At 39.6% G+C, this 18,508-nt stretch overlaps 3 protein-coding genes and 1 long non-coding RNA gene across 4 annotated transcripts; 1 reads left to right on the top strand and 3 right to left on the bottom strand.

Annotated features, from left to right (window-relative positions):
• Positions 1-876: 876 nt before the first annotated feature.
• Positions 877-6,202, bottom strand: LOC131240597 (MDIS1-interacting receptor like kinase 2-like). The gene is made up of 3 exons (XM_058238907.1): positions 3,275-6,202; positions 1,800-2,158; positions 877-995 (listed from the first exon to the last, which is right to left on the bottom strand). Exons 1-2 carry the CDS (start codon positions 6,141-6,143, stop codon positions 1,803-1,805), a joined length of 3,225 nt encoding a protein of 1,074 aa, XP_058094890.1. The 5' UTR covers positions 6,144-6,202; the 3' UTR covers positions 877-995; positions 1,800-1,802.
• Positions 1,307-2,340, top strand: LOC131240598 (uncharacterized). Its single transcript, XR_009168823.1, has 2 exons — positions 1,307-1,426; positions 1,824-2,340. It is a non-coding gene; the product is annotated as an uncharacterized LOC131240598 (long non-coding RNA).
• A 5,815-nt stretch (positions 6,203-12,017) lies between the features above and the next one.
• On the bottom strand, positions 12,018-13,534 carry LOC131239056 (MDIS1-interacting receptor like kinase 2-like). The gene is made up of 3 exons (XM_058236617.1): positions 13,360-13,534; positions 12,835-12,968; positions 12,018-12,674 (listed from the first exon to the last, which is right to left on the bottom strand). Exons 1-3 carry the CDS (start codon positions 13,532-13,534, stop codon positions 12,018-12,020), a joined length of 966 nt encoding a protein of 321 aa, XP_058092600.1.
• A 4,007-nt stretch (positions 13,535-17,541) lies between these two features.
• LOC131239055 (probable leucine-rich repeat receptor-like protein kinase At1g35710) lies at positions 17,542-18,471 on the bottom strand. Its single transcript, XM_058236616.1, has 2 exons — positions 18,175-18,471; positions 17,542-17,886 (listed from the first exon to the last, which is right to left on the bottom strand). Exons 1-2 carry the CDS (start codon positions 18,469-18,471, stop codon positions 17,542-17,544), a joined length of 642 nt encoding a protein of 213 aa, XP_058092599.1.
• Positions 18,472-18,508: the final 37 nt, after the last annotated feature.

Raw genomic sequence — 18,508 nt, 5'->3', positions numbered from 1 at the left:
TTTGGTACATGGTGTATCAACAGTGGGGCCCAACAAAACTGATGACCTATAACATTGAACAATGCCAAGGCTAGTAAGCCGGAGTATAATTCTCTACCTCAGTGCCACGGATTCCATGATTCCTTCGGACAATATATAGGTGCGTCTTACAAGCCTTATTTTAAACTCGTGTATAATGGATTCTAAAATACCATGTGGCCTTCCACCTGAAGGGAGAGTAGGTTTGGCAAGTGCATATGCTCTTTTGGTTCCGTAGCTGAGTTTCACTAATTCAAAACTTGAAGGCTTTTATTTAGATGTTTATTAATGTCATTGTTGACGAACATGTGATTGGTCACCATGAATCGATTGAGCCAAAAGGCTGACTTGATGAGTCTTCCCGATGGAGTAATATTCAGGAGAGAATTTCCTGGTGACTTAGGTTTAAAATCTTGTCACGTCTAGTTGACCAAGCTAAGCAGCTTTATGACGGTCATCTAGTTTTAGAACCATGCTTAATATCTGCATTGTAAATTTTTTTACATTCAAAATAATTTTTATCACATACCAACAATAGCAATGGCGAAAGATTTCATGATCATGGCCTGAGTGACAAATGTGTCATGGTGGTCATATGAAGTTGTCTTTATTTTTGTAAAAACACTACTTCCATGAGCATTAGGAAATACTCAGATCAATATCAATATTTACACATGTAACACAGTATCTATGCCATGAGTGAAGGTGCTAAAGATATTTGGACTTTTTTTTTTCCCTGAAAGGTGAGAACATACCACCTATAAATTTATTAAAAGTAAAATAAGAAAATACAAATATGAGGAAACATGAGCAAAGACCACAACTAAAAAGGAAAAAACCCAAACAAAAAGAAAATAAAGTGGACCAAAGCATAACAATATAAGCTGCGATTACAAGCTAGAGGGCCCTGTTTTATTCCACGAAACCTCATGCTTCACTTGAACCAGGAGTTACCATCCCTCTTCAAAAATTGAATCCTGTGTAGAGCACAAAAATATATTTGGACTCGATCATAAATTTTGAAGTTAACATGTGACTCATACTTTAATAATTTGGTGGTGTTTTTTAAATTATCGGTGCTAGTCATTGATATCCAAGTCATTTATCAAGCACTCAAATCTTTGTACATATGGTATACATGTATGAGATTCACACCATTCATCTGCCCCAGTCTTGGATCCATTGTACCCCAAAAATCCAAGATCCTAGCTAGCTGTTTCATGAAAGATTTATGAGACTTCTTAGAAGAAATTAAGTCCTATCATTGTTCTGTTTTCAATAGGCAGAACTCCAATCAGCAGCTTGGATTATCTTGCCCATGTGAATTTCGGGATTATGATCCATTCATGGAGGATCTAACAGATGAACGGATTGAATTTATAGTGCTCAAGCCCACGGAGAGCACGTGGTAACAAACTTAGATGGTAGAGTTTTCCTTTTATTGACCACACATGCCAATATGGAACAGCTGCACCAGATCCAAGCTTTCCATCAGGTCCACAACACTGTTAACATCTTTTGGCCTGAAAATCAGGACGTTCCCTTCTTCAAGGTGGACCCCACAATGCACATAGTAGTTGAAAATTTGTTTCAACGATTCTTATTTTCGTTGCATAATATCAGCCGTTCTTATGTTCTGCAAATCATATATACATATTTGCCCACTTGAGTTCTGGGACAAAAGATCCAAACAGTGTGGCCCACCTGATGGAAGGTAGGATCTCAGATGCCTGTTCCATATTGGCATGGGTACCTGACACACGTGTACACGGTTAGCAAACCTTTTATGTCTCTGCATCTAACAGTTGACCCAACGCAATCATGTGGAAAGCACCAAGGAGTGGTGCCTTGCTAGTGGATAGCTCGTGAGACACGTGGCGCATGGATGGCCGAGATTGAGGGTTGGCATGTAAGCATGCAAGTGCCAACGTTGCTGTAGAAACCAAACTCTTCATGTTTTCAAGCGTTGGAGGTGGGAGGCGTTGGTCCAATACATCCATCAGCAGTATATCTTGGCCACCAGACGTTGCCAAGGATGAGAGGAGATCTCCAGGATGCCTTCCCATTATCACTTCAAGTGATACAACACCAAAGCTATATACGTCGCATTTCTCAGTAACTCTCATTGTGTAAGCAAACTCTGCACCAAACATAAAAAATAAGATCATGTTTCATAACCTACATCCATTTGTACTTGATGCTATGTCTAGTTCTGCTCAGACCTGAGTCTGGTGAGACAGCCATTGTATGCAGCGCTTAAACCACCCAAGAACATTTTATGTGTTTGACATTTACCACGTCCATCAGGTGGGCTTTCTTGTATTCGTTGTATAGCCAAAAAGGAAACTGATTCAAATGTCAAGTGCGCCATACCAAGGAGAACCAGACCATTTACATGCATTGTGTCCCAATTTAGTTTTGAATCAGGGTTATTTTTGGAGTGTATGTTGATCCTGACAAGGCACAACTGATGAATGGGTTGGTGGAAATATGAGAGAATGCTAATGTTACACGTATCATTCATCATATCGAGACATACATGCCAAGCTGGAACACATGTCAACTATCTGAGGGTGGTTTTGTGGGTTGCTCTTATGGGTGAAAGTTTGATTTGAATAGGTGAGAAATGTACATAAAACCCTTCTTTTTTCTTTTTTTCTGTCATTCTGTATATCAATTTTTTTGGGCCGGGATTGGCTTGGTCATTTTAACGTGACCTATCTCAGCCCAGTAGACTGCACATGCATCGTACATATAGAACATGGTTTTCATTTTACTAAATGTGTGGCCCACCGAATCAAGGGATTGATTAGGAACATTCACCATGGAGATGAGGATTTGATCAATCTGGGGAGGATCAGGCCCAAACCCAACCAATTTTTTCATGCTTGCACCTTGGGCCTCATAGTATCTAGCCTGGCCATATCCCATTTTCTCCACTAAATGATATATATATATATATATATATATATATATATATATATATATATATATATATATATATATATATATATATATATATATATATGAAAAATCTTTAAATAAGATGCTACTTTAAATTAGTTTAACTAAAGACAGGTAGGAAATTCATGGAAATGTGATGATAATCAAGCATTTCAAGAAACAATTGAAATAGAAGCAACTTCTTGAAGTCATGTTTACCGCTTATGACTATAAATTTAGACATTCCATGTTCCATGAAATTATCTAACATAAACAAGTAGAAAATTCAAGCAACATTACCGTAAGTGCATACCTGGAGCTATGTATCCATAAGTGCCTGCGAGTGTGGACCAATTCGATGAATCTGGCTTTATGAGTCTTGCGGTGCCAAAGTCAGAGACACGTGCCTCAAATTCTAAATCCAACAAAATGTTTTTACTTGATAAGTCCCGATGAACTATGGGAGGAGTGCAATCATGATGCATGTATGATAAAGCATGGGCTACTCCTCTGATAACTTTCATCCTCTTCACCCAATCCAATTCTACAGCTCCTTTATTGCCGCTGAGGATGCTAGCTAAGCTTCCCCTTTCTAAGTACTCATACACCAAAAATGAGCACCGAGGATGCGAACAAAACCCATAGAGCTTCACGATGTTGCGATGTCGAATTTCTGTTAATGCTCGTATCTCTTTTTCAATGCTTCTTTGATCAGCTTGTTCACCACCCTGTGACGAGTCAAGTATTTTCACAGCTACCACCTGACCCATCTGTAGATCTGCCTTATAAACCCTTCCATATCCTCCAGCCCCAATGCAGTATTTGTAATTGAAATCCTCCGTTGCCCTGATGATGTCTTCATATGCAATCTTTCCATCAAAATTACATATTTCAAATAGATTTCCATTTTTCACTTCCAAGTCCCGTTTCTCTGCATTTCTTGTTCCGCGGGATCTTTGTAGGAAAATGAAAAAAATGGTGGCAAATACAAGTAGAAGAAATAAGGCTGCCATGATAGGAATAACGATCACAATCGTGTGGTCTTTCTTCCCATTGTGAGGCTTTATAAAAGAGGATTTACAAGGTTGCATGCCTTTTACCTCACTACATAAACCTTTGTTCTCGATGAATGCCGCTGATGGAGCCAGATGGAAGGCTTTCCCGTCAGGGAGAGGGCCCTCCAAATCATTGTATGAAAAGTCGATGGAAGATAAACTGATCATCTCTTTGAAAGATGATGGGATGGAACCTGAGAGTGAATTGTGGGAGAGATTTAGCTTTTCCAACATTTGCAGTTTCCCAAGTTGTTGGCTTATCTCTCCTGAAAGGAAGTTACAGCTGAGATCCAAGGTACTCTGTAGGCCTATTAGATTACCAATTTGAAACGGAATGCTTCCATTCAAATAATTCTCACTCATGCTCAAATACCGCAATTTGGAGCAGTCCCCCAGTTGCTGTGGTATCAGCCCACTCAGCTTGTTCTTTGATAGGTCAAGAATCTCCAAATTGGATAGTTTTCCAATTTCACCCGGTACCCAACCAGATAGTCTGTTATTTTGTAAACTCAACTTGTAAAGCATGGACAAACTCTCCAGGCTACTAGGAATCGTTCCTTGTAGGTTGTTTGAAGACAGGTCGAGTTCCTGCAGCTGACTTAGCTGCCCAATCTGCCATGGAATTGTACCAATGATATTGTTGTTGGAGATTTTTAGCAGTTGTAGATTTCGACATTCTCCCCAATTTGGGGAGAGCTCACCATTCAATCTATTATAACTCAGGTCAATGTACCATAAATCAGGATATACTCCAAAGACGTGGGATAAATTTCCGGTGAGCTGATTATTTTCAAGCCGAACTCTTGTTAAGTTGTTGCAATTTCTCAGGCTTTCGGGGATGGGACCGGTGAAATGGTTGTTTTCCATATTGAAGTGTGTGAGTGATCCGCCTTGGCATACTTGAGGTAGGTGGCCAGAGAAGTTGTTGCCACCCATAAGGAACCTCTGCAAACGTGTTAGATTCGATATCTCTTGAGGTACTGAACCAGATAACTGATTATGAAACAGAACAAGTGATTCTAGGCTACTCAAATTGCTGATAGACGGAGGAATTGGACCACTAAGCTGATTACTACATATTTGTAGATGGTACAGATTCTTAAGATTGCCGATTTCTTGAGAGATCTGTCCAGAAATCTGATTTCCACAAAGGTATAAGAAGCGAAGTTCAGTTAGATTTCCTAAAGTGTAGGGTAAGGAACCAGTTAGAAGGTTATAGGACAAGTCTAGATGCTCAAAATTCATAAGTTTTCCTAAATCTTGAGGGATTGGACCGTTTAGAAGGTTATCACCCATGAGCATGTATATCAGATTCCTCAAATTTCCTATTTCCTGAGGGACAGGGCCTGAAACTCTGTTTTCAAAGAGGAACAGAAACTTCAGCTGGCTCATATTACACAGAGATGGAGGGATGACACCCGTGAGATTGTTTCTTTCCAAGCCTAGGGTGAGGAGATGTTTAAGTGTTCCTATTTCTGGAGGTATCGAGCCAACTATCTGATTATTGGAGAGGTCTAAGTAGATGACATTTCTCAGCAGGCTAATTCTTGACGGAACTTGTCCGGTGAGTTGATTGTTATGGATATCAAGGGAGGTGAGTCTGGTCCAATTGGTGAAGAAATGAGGGGATATTACGCCAGTTATCATGTTATTAGAAAGGTGGAGCTCTAGAATGCTAGTAAGATTAGCTAGTGAAGGAGGCAAGGCACCTGATAGTTGATTGGCAGACAAATCAAGGAGGATGAGCTTTGAAAGAGAACAAATCTGGGTTGGAATGGTTCCACGGAGTAAGTTTTGGTTGAGAATGAGGCCGACGAGGTTGGGAAATGAAGAGAAGCTCAAATTATCAAGAGTACCTTGTAGGCTCGTATTCTGCAGGTTTATACCTACTACACTTCGTAAGCGATCGCATGTGATTCCGGTCCAGTTGCATGGAGAGCTCTGTCGGGCGGCAGAAGCGTTGGCAATGGGGAATAAGGACCATGAACGGAGAGCCTCTGTTTGAGAGAGACTGGCTTTCCATTTCAGTAGAGCTTTTGCTTCCTCAGATGCTGATGATGCTGCTTCCTTGGAAGAAGCTATTAGTAGTAAGAAGAGGAAAGAGATAAGGGATTTCTTTGAGTACATGTTTGGATTTCCGTTGCTAGTGCTGTGGGTTTGTGTTTGGGTTAGGAGAGGATGCTTCCATTTTATAGTGGGATGAAACTCGCCAACTTGCGTTTTACGTTGGCGACTGGAGTGGGATGAACCTCGCGTTTGCATTGGCGAGCTGTCTTGAACCAGAATCCCTTGCAACACCGAATTGTAGGCAGCGGGTAAAACACCCAAGCTCTTTGAGGCCAATCGTTTTGTGCGTTTGCAATCCACTCCGTCCATCATGTGAGCCTTATAATTTTTCCCCAGACGTTCAGAAAAAAATAACCATATACAAAAATCATGATGGCCGCAACAACGGAAACAGTGTAGATCACGTGTAAAAAACCTGTAAGTACAAGAGGTGTGTCCCGACTGAGAGATGTAGATCTTTTTGATTTTTGAATACACACCCCCACAGTAACACCAATGATCCGTGTCCCCTGCCCATTGTTCCGTGAGGGCCGTAAAAATTTACTAATAATAATAATAATAAAAGATTTTTTTTTAATCTTATCTTTATTTTATATTTATTTTAAATCTATCTTATCTCTTATCCTGTCTATATCATTAACTTATATAGTTTAAATATACCTCTAACCCGGCCCACATCTCTCAAGAATACATCTCTCAAGAATAAAAGAGTTCTAATCAAATTTAAATATTAACAAAAAGGCTACCTGTGAGAACAAATAAAGGGAGAGAGAATTTTGGGGTGCTTAGATCAGGTATGTATATCGTCCTCCTTTTAGTATTTTTTAAAATATATTTAATATAATTTAATTCGGTGTATGCAATGAACGGTGTGGATTGGTCACACGTTCATTGTATTGAATTATAGGTAGATGTCATTTAAAGGTGAGGGGAATCTAAAATTATGTAATTGTAGTTGGTGTACATCTGATGAAATTAGATTAGATCCGTATGAATCATATGATCCCTAAGGCGAAAATATATAAGGGCCCTAATATTCAGATCAATCTAACCATTAGATAAGCTACATTAGTTAGATCTATAAGTGTTTGATAAAGGAATTTTAGATATTTTGCATAAGTGTTATTATCACTTGGCGTAGAAGATCGAGATGGGCCATTGGTGAATGTGTGGTTAGATCCACACCATTCCTCCAATGCATAGAGGTAAAACTTGACAAGACCTCAAGAATCTGACTTATCTGAGCATCCAATGGGCCACCCCGATCAAGTAATTTACATCCAATTTTATAATCTTAAAAAGGAAATAAAAGATTGAATATGAATTTTAATTATTTGATTATTTTGGATTTGGCCACCTAGGATGTTAATTAAAGTTGGGCCCCACCATGTAATACAAATAAATGAATAATAATATTGTTAATATAATTGATAGGACTCCAGAATTCAAATCAACCTAAATACATTGCAGAGTCAATACTATTAAACTCAGGTAAGTGACCCAACTTGTCTCATAATTCATTAAAATTAAAATAAATCATTATGATTGTTTGATTGATTTATTGGTTTGAATATTTTGATATGATAATTGTACGATAAATTTATATGTGAATATTTTAATCGAAACAACTATGCCAAATATGAAAAATATGCATTTACATATCATCCATCATTCATTGCATTACATAATGCATGGTCGATCCTAGGGGCCCTCTCTGGAAGAAATGTTGATCCTGGTAGAGCGTTACTAGATGTAGGCTATGCCCAAGTCTACCAAAAGGTGGAAGCCTATCCAACGAGTAGATGCGGGTTAATGACCTCCAACCCAAGCAGATAGATGATCATCCCATTGATGCATTCATACCCCATTTTACATTCATATTATTGTGCATGTATTTATGTATTATTTTAATTGCTATGATTATGAACCATTCTGGGTTATATCACTAAGCCTGGCCAATTTACATTTTTATTGATGGAAAAACCATATAGAGGAGCCATTAGCAGATGATGTAGCGTAAGAACCAGAAGGATCTACTGTACCTGAACATGACTCACCTGAAACATGGTTATACTTATCTGAAGATAAAGTGGCGGCATTAGAAAATTTTTGATTATATATTTTATTTTGTTAGCATAGTTTAATTAATGTATAATGCATACTGGTATTTATTTTGAGAGTTTAAGAAATTATTTAGCTTTATTTCTTTGGAACAATGTTAGCATGGAATAAACATCATTATAGTATAATGGTATAATAAATGAATGATTTAAAAGTTTATTTTATTTTAAGGGTTATCAAGATTTATATAAACTTTATTAATTGGTGTTAAGTATTATGTATGTGTCATTGAGATTATGGTGGACCTTATATTGTTAAGTATTAATTCTTTAAATTGATTGAAGAATTAAGTTAGTATACTTTATGTATAAGTTACAAACCGAAACTCGGGTCTGAGGGTGCACACTCTGTACCCGAATTTTGGGGCGTGACATGTTCTCTTTTACGTGGCTCACATGAGTTGTAAATTCAGATAATTTTTGGTCCCCAAAGCTAAATTCAAGGGTGCACCTGATGGACAGAGTGGATTTCACACGCAAAAGCCGGAGGCACTATGAAGCTCGGGTGTTTTAGTACAGCAGGTGTGCTACAGGATTTTGATTCCTTTGTCCTGATAGCTGGCCCAACGAGGACTTGTACGATTCTGGGCCTACCATCGGAGAATCGCTACTGCGTTAAACCGTTGATATGATGGACCTCGCTGCTGTAGACAGCGCAGTGCATACACAAAAAATGTTCACAATCACCTGAAAGAGGCTAACTATTCTACACTTAGGATTTTCATTTTGGCAATCCGCCATCTAGGTGGGGCTCAACACATCAATGCTTTCGATCACCCAACCACGGGTGGCACTTTAACAAAATCAGAGGATACTATAGGGTTCTCAGTGTCGTTATTTACATTCTGCTCCATCTGCCACTAGATTGACTGCAACTTAGTTAGAATAGATTCTTACAATCCAGCGGTTGCCCATTGAAAAGGCCTCATCTGCATCCATTGGATGCTCATTCCACAACTCCAAATATATTGTGGTGTTTTACTTATATACACTGTATATCCATTTCAACAGCTCATTTTAAGACATGAGCCCAAACATGAGGGAGATCTAATATTGGAGTGGGCCACACCATTAAGAAACACAGGGGATGGAAACACAGTCTTGAAACCTTTATAAGCCCAACCGTTCTATGTTTCTATGCCATCCAACTTGTTGACGATGTGATTCACACGTGGATGGGAAAACAAAAATGTCATCCTCATCCAAAATTCAGAAAGGTTTCAATGGTAGCGTTTAATTTCTAATTTTTGTTATGCTTTGGCCCACTTGAGTTTTAGAGGCCCTTTGATCGTGCCCATGCCCTAAAATGGACCAGCAAAGATATAGCATAAACTTCATGGTAGGCCTCACAGTGCTTGGGTTGTATAGGCAGGTAATTCGTGTCCACTGTTGGATGTAATGGAAAGGGTTAAATTGTTATTTGATACAAGAAAATATTTGATTGTCACCGTAAGGCTACATCTGACACACAACTTTTTCAGTGGACCACATGGAAGCGGATTGCGTGGTGTGCCACACACCAGGGACATCTTTGGTGTGTTGAGGTCATCAAGTTATGTGGGCTCCTCCATAATGTATGTGTTATATATTCATCCATTTGGCAAGATCATACTAGGAATGGGTCAAAAAATGAGGCAAATTCAAAGCTTAAGTAAGTGTACCATTCATCGGTTTTGAAAGACCATGATAGGATATGATTATAAAAATCAGGTATATCCAAAACTCAGGTGGGCCTTACCATCAAAACACTGGAAACAATAACATCTACCATTTAAACTGTAAGAGAAAATATCATCTAATACAAAACTTCTATCACCGTTTTGCCAAAAAAAACTAAAGGCACACTTTGAGCTGAAAATTCAAATTTTAGGAAAAAAATTATTATTTCTAATAATTCCGATTTTTATATTATTATTTTTATTTTAAGAATGTTAGATTTTTAATCATGTAAGACTATTTTAGCAAAAGTTTATTTAGAATTTTTATTTTTAGAATTAACATTTATAAGAGTTTTACTATAATTAGTACTTTTATTAGAGTTATAATTTTATTATTTTTGGTAATTACGAATTTTAGTTTAATTTTTTCTTTATTAACGGTGTAACTGAGACATATACATTCAATAATTATTGATTAATAAAATTCTAAATTTTTTATTGTGAATTCAAGAAAATACCTTGTGGTTTTAAAGTTTCGATCAATTGAAATAGAGGTGTGATCTTTCTTTTTATCCCTTTACGGTCTTCCTTGAGTTACAATGGCCCAACAGTACCAATGTTAAAATTGTCATTTGATGCAAGGAAATCTTTGATTTTCACTTCAAGGCCCACATCTAATAGGGAGCTTTTTGGGTGGACCCGTCAGGATTGCAGGAGTCCATTGCAGGTGTTGTGACCGTCTGGATTGCCCTGCAACTATGCCTTGTGAACGTTCTTAAACAGATGGGTTAAGAATAATAAATTCGTGTTTCTCGAAAGCCTGGTGTCTCTCTCATGTCATCGTGTTGATGATTGCATTGCCTTTTATCGGTCAATGCATTCACAACAAAGGACACCAAAAGCGACTTATGTTTTAGCACAGCGGTATTACTGGGCAAGTCTCCGCGTTTAACAGTACCTGAAAAGCATGTGGTGCAACTAAAGGCTCTGTGAGGCCACCGTGCTATGTCTAAGTTGCTGGCCCAAGCTTAAATCTTTTCGGCCCGCTGTCATATTTATATGACACCCAAACACTGGATAAGTTGAGTTCATCCGGGATGAAGGAGAAAAATAAATTCCAGCCTGATCAATGGTATACATCCCGTCATAACTGTTATATGTAGTGCGGTGCAATTGAGCTGGGTTTTGATCTGCATGATTTCATGAGCCGGCACAATTAATGATGAACGGATCAGATCTGACATGCATATCTTACAGTGAAACGCACGGAGATTTTGTTGCACAGCTGCCTAGTACTCCTTCATCTTTTCCACCATTTGGATAAAGTGGATTTGACGCACCAGATAGACTAGCCTAGATCACCAAAAGCATTTGCTAAGTGCGTTTCGCATGGGAGACTAGTGGAGCACAACTGATGAATGGGTTGGTGGAAATATGAGAGAAGGCTAATCTTACACGTATCATTCATCATATCGAGACATACATGCCAAGCTGGAACACATGTCCACTATCTGAGGGTGGTTTTGTGGGTTGCTCTTATGGGTGAAAGTTTGATTTGAATAGGTGAGAAATGTACAAAAAACCCTACTTTTTTTTTCTGTCATTCTGTATATCAATTTTTTTGGGCCGGGATTGGCTTGGTCATTTTAGCATGACCTATCTCGGCCCAGTAGAGTGCACATCATCGTACATATAGAACATGGTTTTCATTTTACTAAATGTGTGGCCCACCGAATCAAGGGATTGATTAGGAACATTCACCATGGAGATGAGGATTTGATCAATCTGGGGAGGATCAGGCCCAAGCCCAACCAATTTTTTCATGCTCGCGCCTTGGGCCTTATAGTATCTAGCCTGGCCATCCCATTTTCTCCACTAAATGAGATATATATATATATATATATATATATATATATATATATATATATATATATATATATATATATATATATGAAAAATCTTTAAATAAGATGCTACTTTAAATTAGTTTAACTACTAGGAAATTTATGGAAATGTGATGATAATTAAGCATTTCAAGAAACAATTGAAATAGAAGCAACTTCTTGAAGTCATGTTTACCACTTATGACTATACATTTAGACATTCCATGTTCCATGAAATTATCTAACATAAACAAGTAGAAAATTCAAGCAACATTACCGTAAGTGCATACCTGGAGCTATGTATCCATAAGTGCCTGCGAGTGTGGACCAATTCGATGAATCTGGCTTTATGAGTCTTGCGGTCCCAAAGTCAGAGACACAGGCCTCAAATTCTAAATCCAACAAAATGTTTTTACTTGATAAGTCCCGATGAACTATAGGAGGAGTGCGATCATGGTGCATGTATGATAAAGCATCGGCTACTCCTCTGATAACTTTCATCCTCTTCACCCAATCCAATTCTACAGCTCCTTTATTGCCGCCGAGGATGCTAGTTAAACTTCCCCTTTCTATGTACTGGTACACCAAAAATGAGCACCGAGGATGCGAACAAAACCCATAGAGCTTCACGATGTTGCGATGTCGAGTTTCTGTTAATGCTCGTGTCTCTTTTTCAAAGCTTCTTTGATTAGTTTGTTCACCACCTTGTGACGAGTCAAGTTTTTTCACAGCTACCACCTGACCCATCTGTAGATCTGCCTTATAAACCCTTCCATATCTTCCAGCCCCAATGCAGTATTTGTAATTGAAATCCTCCGTTGCCCTGATGATGTCTTCATATGCAATCTTTCCATCAAAATTACATATTGCAAATAGATTTCCATTTTTCCTTCCAAGTCCCGTTTCTCTGCATTTCTTGTTCCGCGGGATCTTTGTAGGAAAATGAAAAAAATGGTGGCAAATACAAGTAGAAGAAATAAGGCTGCCATGATAGGAATAACGATCACAATCTTGTGGTCTTTCTTCCCATTGTGAGGCTTTATAAAAGAGGATTTACAAGGTTGCATGCCTTTTACTTCACTACATAAACCTTTGTTCTCGATGAATGCCGTTGATGGAGCCAGATGGAAGGCTTTCCCATCAGGAAGAGGGCCCTCCAAATCATTGTATGAAAGTCGATGGAAGATAAACCGATCATCTCTTTGAAAGATGATGGGATGGAACCTGAGAGTGAATTGTGGGAGAGATTTAGCTTTTCCAACATTTGTAGTTTCCCAAGTTGTTAGCTTATCTCTCCCGAAAGGAAGTATTGACAGATTTCGTACCATACATGCACAAAATCAAGACTTGCACAAAATCTGTAATTAGATTATTTTTAAAATATATTTTTTCATACATAGCTCATTGTACATCTATTTATTTGTAAAGCTCAATACGAAATCAATAACAATTCAGTCAAATATTTCTCTCCCTCTTCTATCTTTACATGGTATTCAAGTCTAAAAAGATCAACCCATTCTGCCATGGCCGACAACAACACCCCACTCATCCCCTCCTCCTATCTTCTTCACCCCTCAGATTCTCCTAGTTTAATTCTCGTCAATAGCCTTCTCACTGGCGACAACTACACCAAATGACAAAAAGCCATGACAAGAGCCCTTAATACCAAGAACAAACTTGGTTTTGTCGATGGCACCCTCACACCCCTTGAACCGACCAAACCAGAATACACTCAGTGGAATCAAACGAAGAATATGGTCCTTACCTGGATCCCCAACTCCATCAGTCATTCCCTCGCCAATTCCTTCGAATATCATACAAATCCCCGTGATGTCTGACTCGACCTCTCTTCCCGTTTCTGTCATGGAAACAATGCCCACATCTATCACCTAAAACGAGCCCTCTCCTCCCTGCAACAAACCACAAATTCTGTCCATAATTATTACAACCAAATCAAATAGATTTAGGATGAACTTGGCCATCTCCAAACCACAACTGACCTCAAAGACCTACAAAAACAGGTTGATGATGAACGTATTTTTCAATTTCTTCTCGAGCTCAATGATTCCTTTGCTCCTCTTCGCACCCAAATCCTGGCCATGGATCCACTTCCCTCCATAAACAAAGTCTTCTCAATCTCGTTTCGAGAAGAACAATAGAGACTCCTCAACCTTCGGCCATCATCCTCCGAAATGATGGCAATGGCTACTCGCACCACTGCTCGCTCACGACCCCCTCTGAAGTGCACAGCATATAGCAAAGATGGCTACACTCGTGAATGTTGTTGGACCATCATTGGATACCCTCTAGGCCGAGAGCCTCGCACCAATAAATCGCGGCTGTCCATCTTAGGGCAACCTCCGTCGACTGTGAATCTGGTCTTTCTCACTCCATCCACTTCAAGTCCGGTCCCTGGATTGTCACCGGAGCTGTATTAGAAGTTGCTCAGCCTCCTCACACCGTCGCAACCTTCGAACGATCCATCCCCTATAAATTTTTCTAGTAACCACTTCTCACCATCTGATTTCTCCTTCAATCGGCGCCTCCATTGGGTAGTGGACAGTGGTGCGAGCCACCACATCTACCACCAATGCGATGCTTTTGCCGATTTGAAGCCCCTTGCCTTCCCTCACCACATTCGGCTTCTAACAGGGCAAGATATCCCAGCCGAAGGGCTGGGTTCTTGTATTCTCTCCCCTTCTCTCAAATTAAAACACGTTTTCTATGTTCCACTTTTGTCCTTTAATTTACTCTCAGTTTTTCAAATTGCTTTTTATAATTCTTGTGTTATCTCTTTTTCCTCTAACACTTGTTTATTTTAGGACCCTCAATCGATGAAGTCGATTGGAGCGGGTGATCTATGCAACAGGCTCTACATGTACCACCCCGATCCTCCCATCATTTTTGCTGCTCAATCTACTGCTAATAAGACCCTATGACATCAACGTCTAGGACATCCCTCAAATTTTACTATTCCCAGTATTTTTAATTCTTCTTGTACTCTTTCTGAATGTGATGTTTGTGCTCGTTCTAAGCATACAAGATTACATTTTTCCAATTATGCTAATAAAAGTGATTCTCGTTTTAATCGTATCTTTTGTGATATTTGGGGTGGTTATCACACTGCATCTTTATGTGGAGTTCATTATTTTCTTACACCACATGAGTATATCTTATGCATTTTAAATCTGAGGCTTACACCCATTTAACGCATTTCTTTGCTCTTGTCCACAATCAAAATTATTAGAACTGATAATGAACAAGAATTTTTTTCCCATTAATTTCAAACATACATACACAATCACGACATCATTCATGAACGTACCTGTGTCGAAACTCCTCAACAAAATGGCGTTGCGGAGCGTAAACACCGGCACCTTCTAAATGTTGCATGCAGTCTTCGTTTTTAAGCACACTTACCTCTACCTATTTGGGGTGATTGTGTCCTCACCGTATCCTACCTCATCAACCGCACCCCTAGTCGCTCTCTCTAAAATAAATCACCTTTTGATATTCTGTTCAATAAACTTTCAAACTATGATCATCTTCAGGTATTCGGATGTCTTTGTTATGCACAAACTTTCAGTGCTCACCACGATAAATTTTCTCCTCGTGCCACTAAATGTGTCTTTCTTCGCTACCCAAGCACACATAAAGCCTATAAGATCTACAACCTCAATACTCAATCCGTCTTCTACTCTCGAGATTTCACCTTCTACGAACAAACATTCTTTTTCCAAGGTCCTCCTGACACTCTTTCCCTTCCCGTTATTGAACCTATTATATCTCCTTCTCCTGATTCTATGACTTCTCCTAACCCTCCTGACTCCCTTGACTCTCCTAATTCATCGACCTCCACGACCTTATCAAACACATCTCCACCAGCTCCTCGCCCTCACCGCACCATTACTCGACCTGCCTACCTTCATGACTATATTTGTCCCACCTTATATGTGGAGCCCACGGCATCTACACCTGCATCACCGGCTTCAGGTACTGCTCACCCTTTGTCTACTTTTCTTTCATATTCTCATTTTTCCCCTCACATATTACTTATTTGACTGTTGTTACCTCCTGTACTGACCCCCATGCTATTCTAATGTTATCCACCACTCTCACTGGTGCGAGGCAATGTCTGCTGAGCTTTGTGCTTTAGAGGATAATTTCACCTGGACTCTTGAGCATCTTCCTCTTGGTAAGAAACCCATTGGGTGCAAATAGGTTTTCAAAACAAAATTCAAAGTCGACGGATCCATGGAGAGGTACAAAGCTTGGCTCGTTGTTAAAGGATACACTCAGGTTGAAGGACTTAACTACCATGAGACTTTTGCTCCGGTCGCTAAAATGACGACGGCCCGCTGCTTACTGGCAGTTGTAGCTACCAAAAATTGGATTATCCATCAGCTTGACATCAATAATACCTTCTTGCATGGCGATCTTGATGGAGAAGTCTATATGACACCACCACCTGGATATTGTCCTCAAGGAGAGACCCGTGTCTGTCTCCTCAGAAATCCCTCTATGGCCTCAAACAAGCCTCCCGAAACTGGTTTTTTAAACTAACCTCCGTGCTTCTTGATGCAAGTTTTCATCAGTCTCAAGCGGATCATTCTTTGTTCACTCTCATCACTTCCACCAGCATCACTCTTGTCCTTGTTTACGTTGATGTCATCTTGATTGCTAGTAACGACATCACTCAAATCGAGCATTTTAAGAAAATTCTCTCCACTCACTTCAAGACAAAGGACCTTGGTTCCTTGAAGTACTTTCATGGACTCAAAGTTGCTCGCTCTCCCAAAGGCATCTTTCTTAATCAACACAAATATGCTCTCGACATTTTCTCTGACAGTAGACAACTTGGTGCACGGACTGCTCTTTTTCCTATGGAGCAACATTTGATGCTTAATGCTCAAGATGGTGACCTTCTTCCTGATCCTGGCCTTTACCGTCGCCTTGTTAACCGTCTCATCTATCTGACCATCACCAGACTAGACATTGTTTATGCAGTCAACACACTCAGTCAATTCACGCATACTCCTCGGGTCCCCCACATGATTGCAGCTACCAGAGTTCTCCGCTATACCAAAGGCTGCCCTGGCCAAGGCATCTTCTTTCCTTCATCCAACAGTACGCATCTTACAGCTTATACAGATTCTAATTGGGTCAGCTGTCCTACCACTCGCCGCTCCACTACCGGCTACTTTATTCAGTTAGGCACCAGTCCAATCTCATGGCGCACCAAGAAGCAGAATACAGTTGCTCGTTCTTCTGTTGAAGCTGAATATCGAGCCATGGCTGTCACAACTTGTGAACTCATTTGGTTAAAACAACTTCTCACTGATCTTGGTGTCTCTCATCCCGATCCATTCACTCTACATTGTGACAATCAATTTGTACTATATATTGCCCACAATCATGTGTTTCATGAGTGTACCAAACACATTAAGATTGATTGCCATATTATTCGCGACAAAATTCGCTCGGGCCTCCTCAAAGCTGTCCATACTTCTTTCAGTGAGCAAGTTGCCGATATCTTCACCAAAGCTTTGGGACATGAACTTTTTCATCATTTTTCGTGCAAGTTGGGCATTACAGACCTCCATGCGCCAACTTGAGGGGGAGTATTTATAAATTTCTTACCATACATGCACAAAATCAAGACTTCAACAAAATCTGTAATTAGATTATTTTTAGAATATATTTTTTCATACATAGATCATTATATATCTATTTATTTGTAAAGCTCAATACGAAATTAATAACAATTCCGTCAAATATTTCTCTCCCTCTTCCATCTTTACAGGAAGTTACAGCTGAGATCCAAGGTAATCTGTAGGCCTATTAGATTACCAATCTGAAATGGAATGCTTCCATTCAGATAATTCTCACTCATGCTCAAATACCGCAATTGGGAGCAGTCCCCCAGTTGCTGTGGTATCAGCCCACTCAGCTTGTTCCTTGATAGGTCAAGAATTTCCAAATTGGATAGTTTTCCAATTTCACCCGGTACCCAACCAGACAGTCGGTTATTTTGTAAACTCAAGTTGTAAAGCCTGGACAAACTCCCCAGGCTGCTAGGAATATTTCCTTGCAGGTTGTTTGAAGACAGGTCGAGTTCCTGCAGCTGACTTAGCTGCCCAATCTGCGGCGGAATTCTACCAGTGAGATTGTTCTCAGAGATTTTTAGCAGCGTCAGGTTTTGACATTGCCCCCATCTTGGTGACAGCTCACCATGCAATTTATTATGACTCAGATCGATGTACTCTAAACTAGGCTATACTCCGAAAACTTGGGATATATTTCCTGTGAGCTGATTATGCTCGAGCCGGACTCTTATTAAGGCAGTGCAGTTTCTCAGGCTTTCAGGGATGGGACCAGTGAAATGGTTGCTATCGGCGGTGAAGTGCGTTAATGATCTGCTTTGGCATACATGAGGTAGGTGACCAGAGAAGTAGTTGTTACCCAAAAATAGCCTCTCCAAATGTGTTAGATTTGAGATTTCTGTGGGTACTGAACCAGAAAACGGATTATCGAAAAGACGAAGTGCAGTTAGGCTTGTCAGATTTCCAAGAGATGGAGGGATTGGACCAGTGAACTGATTTTTATATAGGGAGAGATCGGTTAGGCTCCTTAAATTTCCAAAAGATGGAGGGATTGGACCAGTGAGCTGATTTTGAAAAAGGAAGAGATAGGTTAGGTGACTCAAATTTCCAAGAGATGGAGGCATTGGACCAGCTAGCTGATTTTGAGATAGGGAGAGATCG

The sequence above is a fragment of the Magnolia sinica genome, chromosome 3 (assembly GCF_029962835.1).
Source record: "Magnolia sinica isolate HGM2019 chromosome 3, MsV1, whole genome shotgun sequence".
Taxonomy (NCBI): domain Eukaryota; kingdom Viridiplantae; phylum Streptophyta; class Magnoliopsida; order Magnoliales; family Magnoliaceae; genus Magnolia; species Magnolia sinica.
This window is presented reverse-complemented; position numbering and strand designations above follow the sequence as displayed.

Excerpts from the sequence above, each read along its gene's own strand:
- LOC131240597 (XM_058238907.1), bottom strand. The coding sequence starts at position 6,143 with ATGTACTCAAAGAAATCCCTTATCTCTTTCCTCTTCTTACTACTAATA. Across the intron at positions 2,159-3,274 it reads TTATGGATACATAGCTCCAG|AGTTTGCTTACACAATGAGA; the intron begins GTATGCACTTAC and ends TGTTTGGTGCAG.
- LOC131239056 (XM_058236617.1), bottom strand. The coding sequence starts at position 13,534 with ATGACTGATGGAGTTGGGGATCCAGGTAAGGACCATATTCTTCGTTTG. Across the intron at positions 12,969-13,359 it reads ATTTGGTGTAGTTGTCGCCA|GTTCCATCCCATCATCTTTC; the intron begins GTGAGAAGGCTA and ends ATTCACTCTCAG. Across the intron at positions 12,675-12,834 it reads GGCATTCATCGAGAACAAAG|ATCCCGCGGAACAAGAAATG; the intron begins GTTTATGTAGTG and ends TTTCCTACAAAG.
- LOC131239055 (XM_058236616.1), bottom strand. The coding sequence starts at position 18,471 with ATGCCTCCATCTCTTGGAAATTTGAGTCACCTAACCTATCTCTTCCTT. Across the intron at positions 17,887-18,174 it reads TCTCTGGTCACCTACCTCAT|ATTGGGCAGCTAAGTCAGCT; the intron begins GTATGCCAAAGC and ends ATTCCGCCGCAG.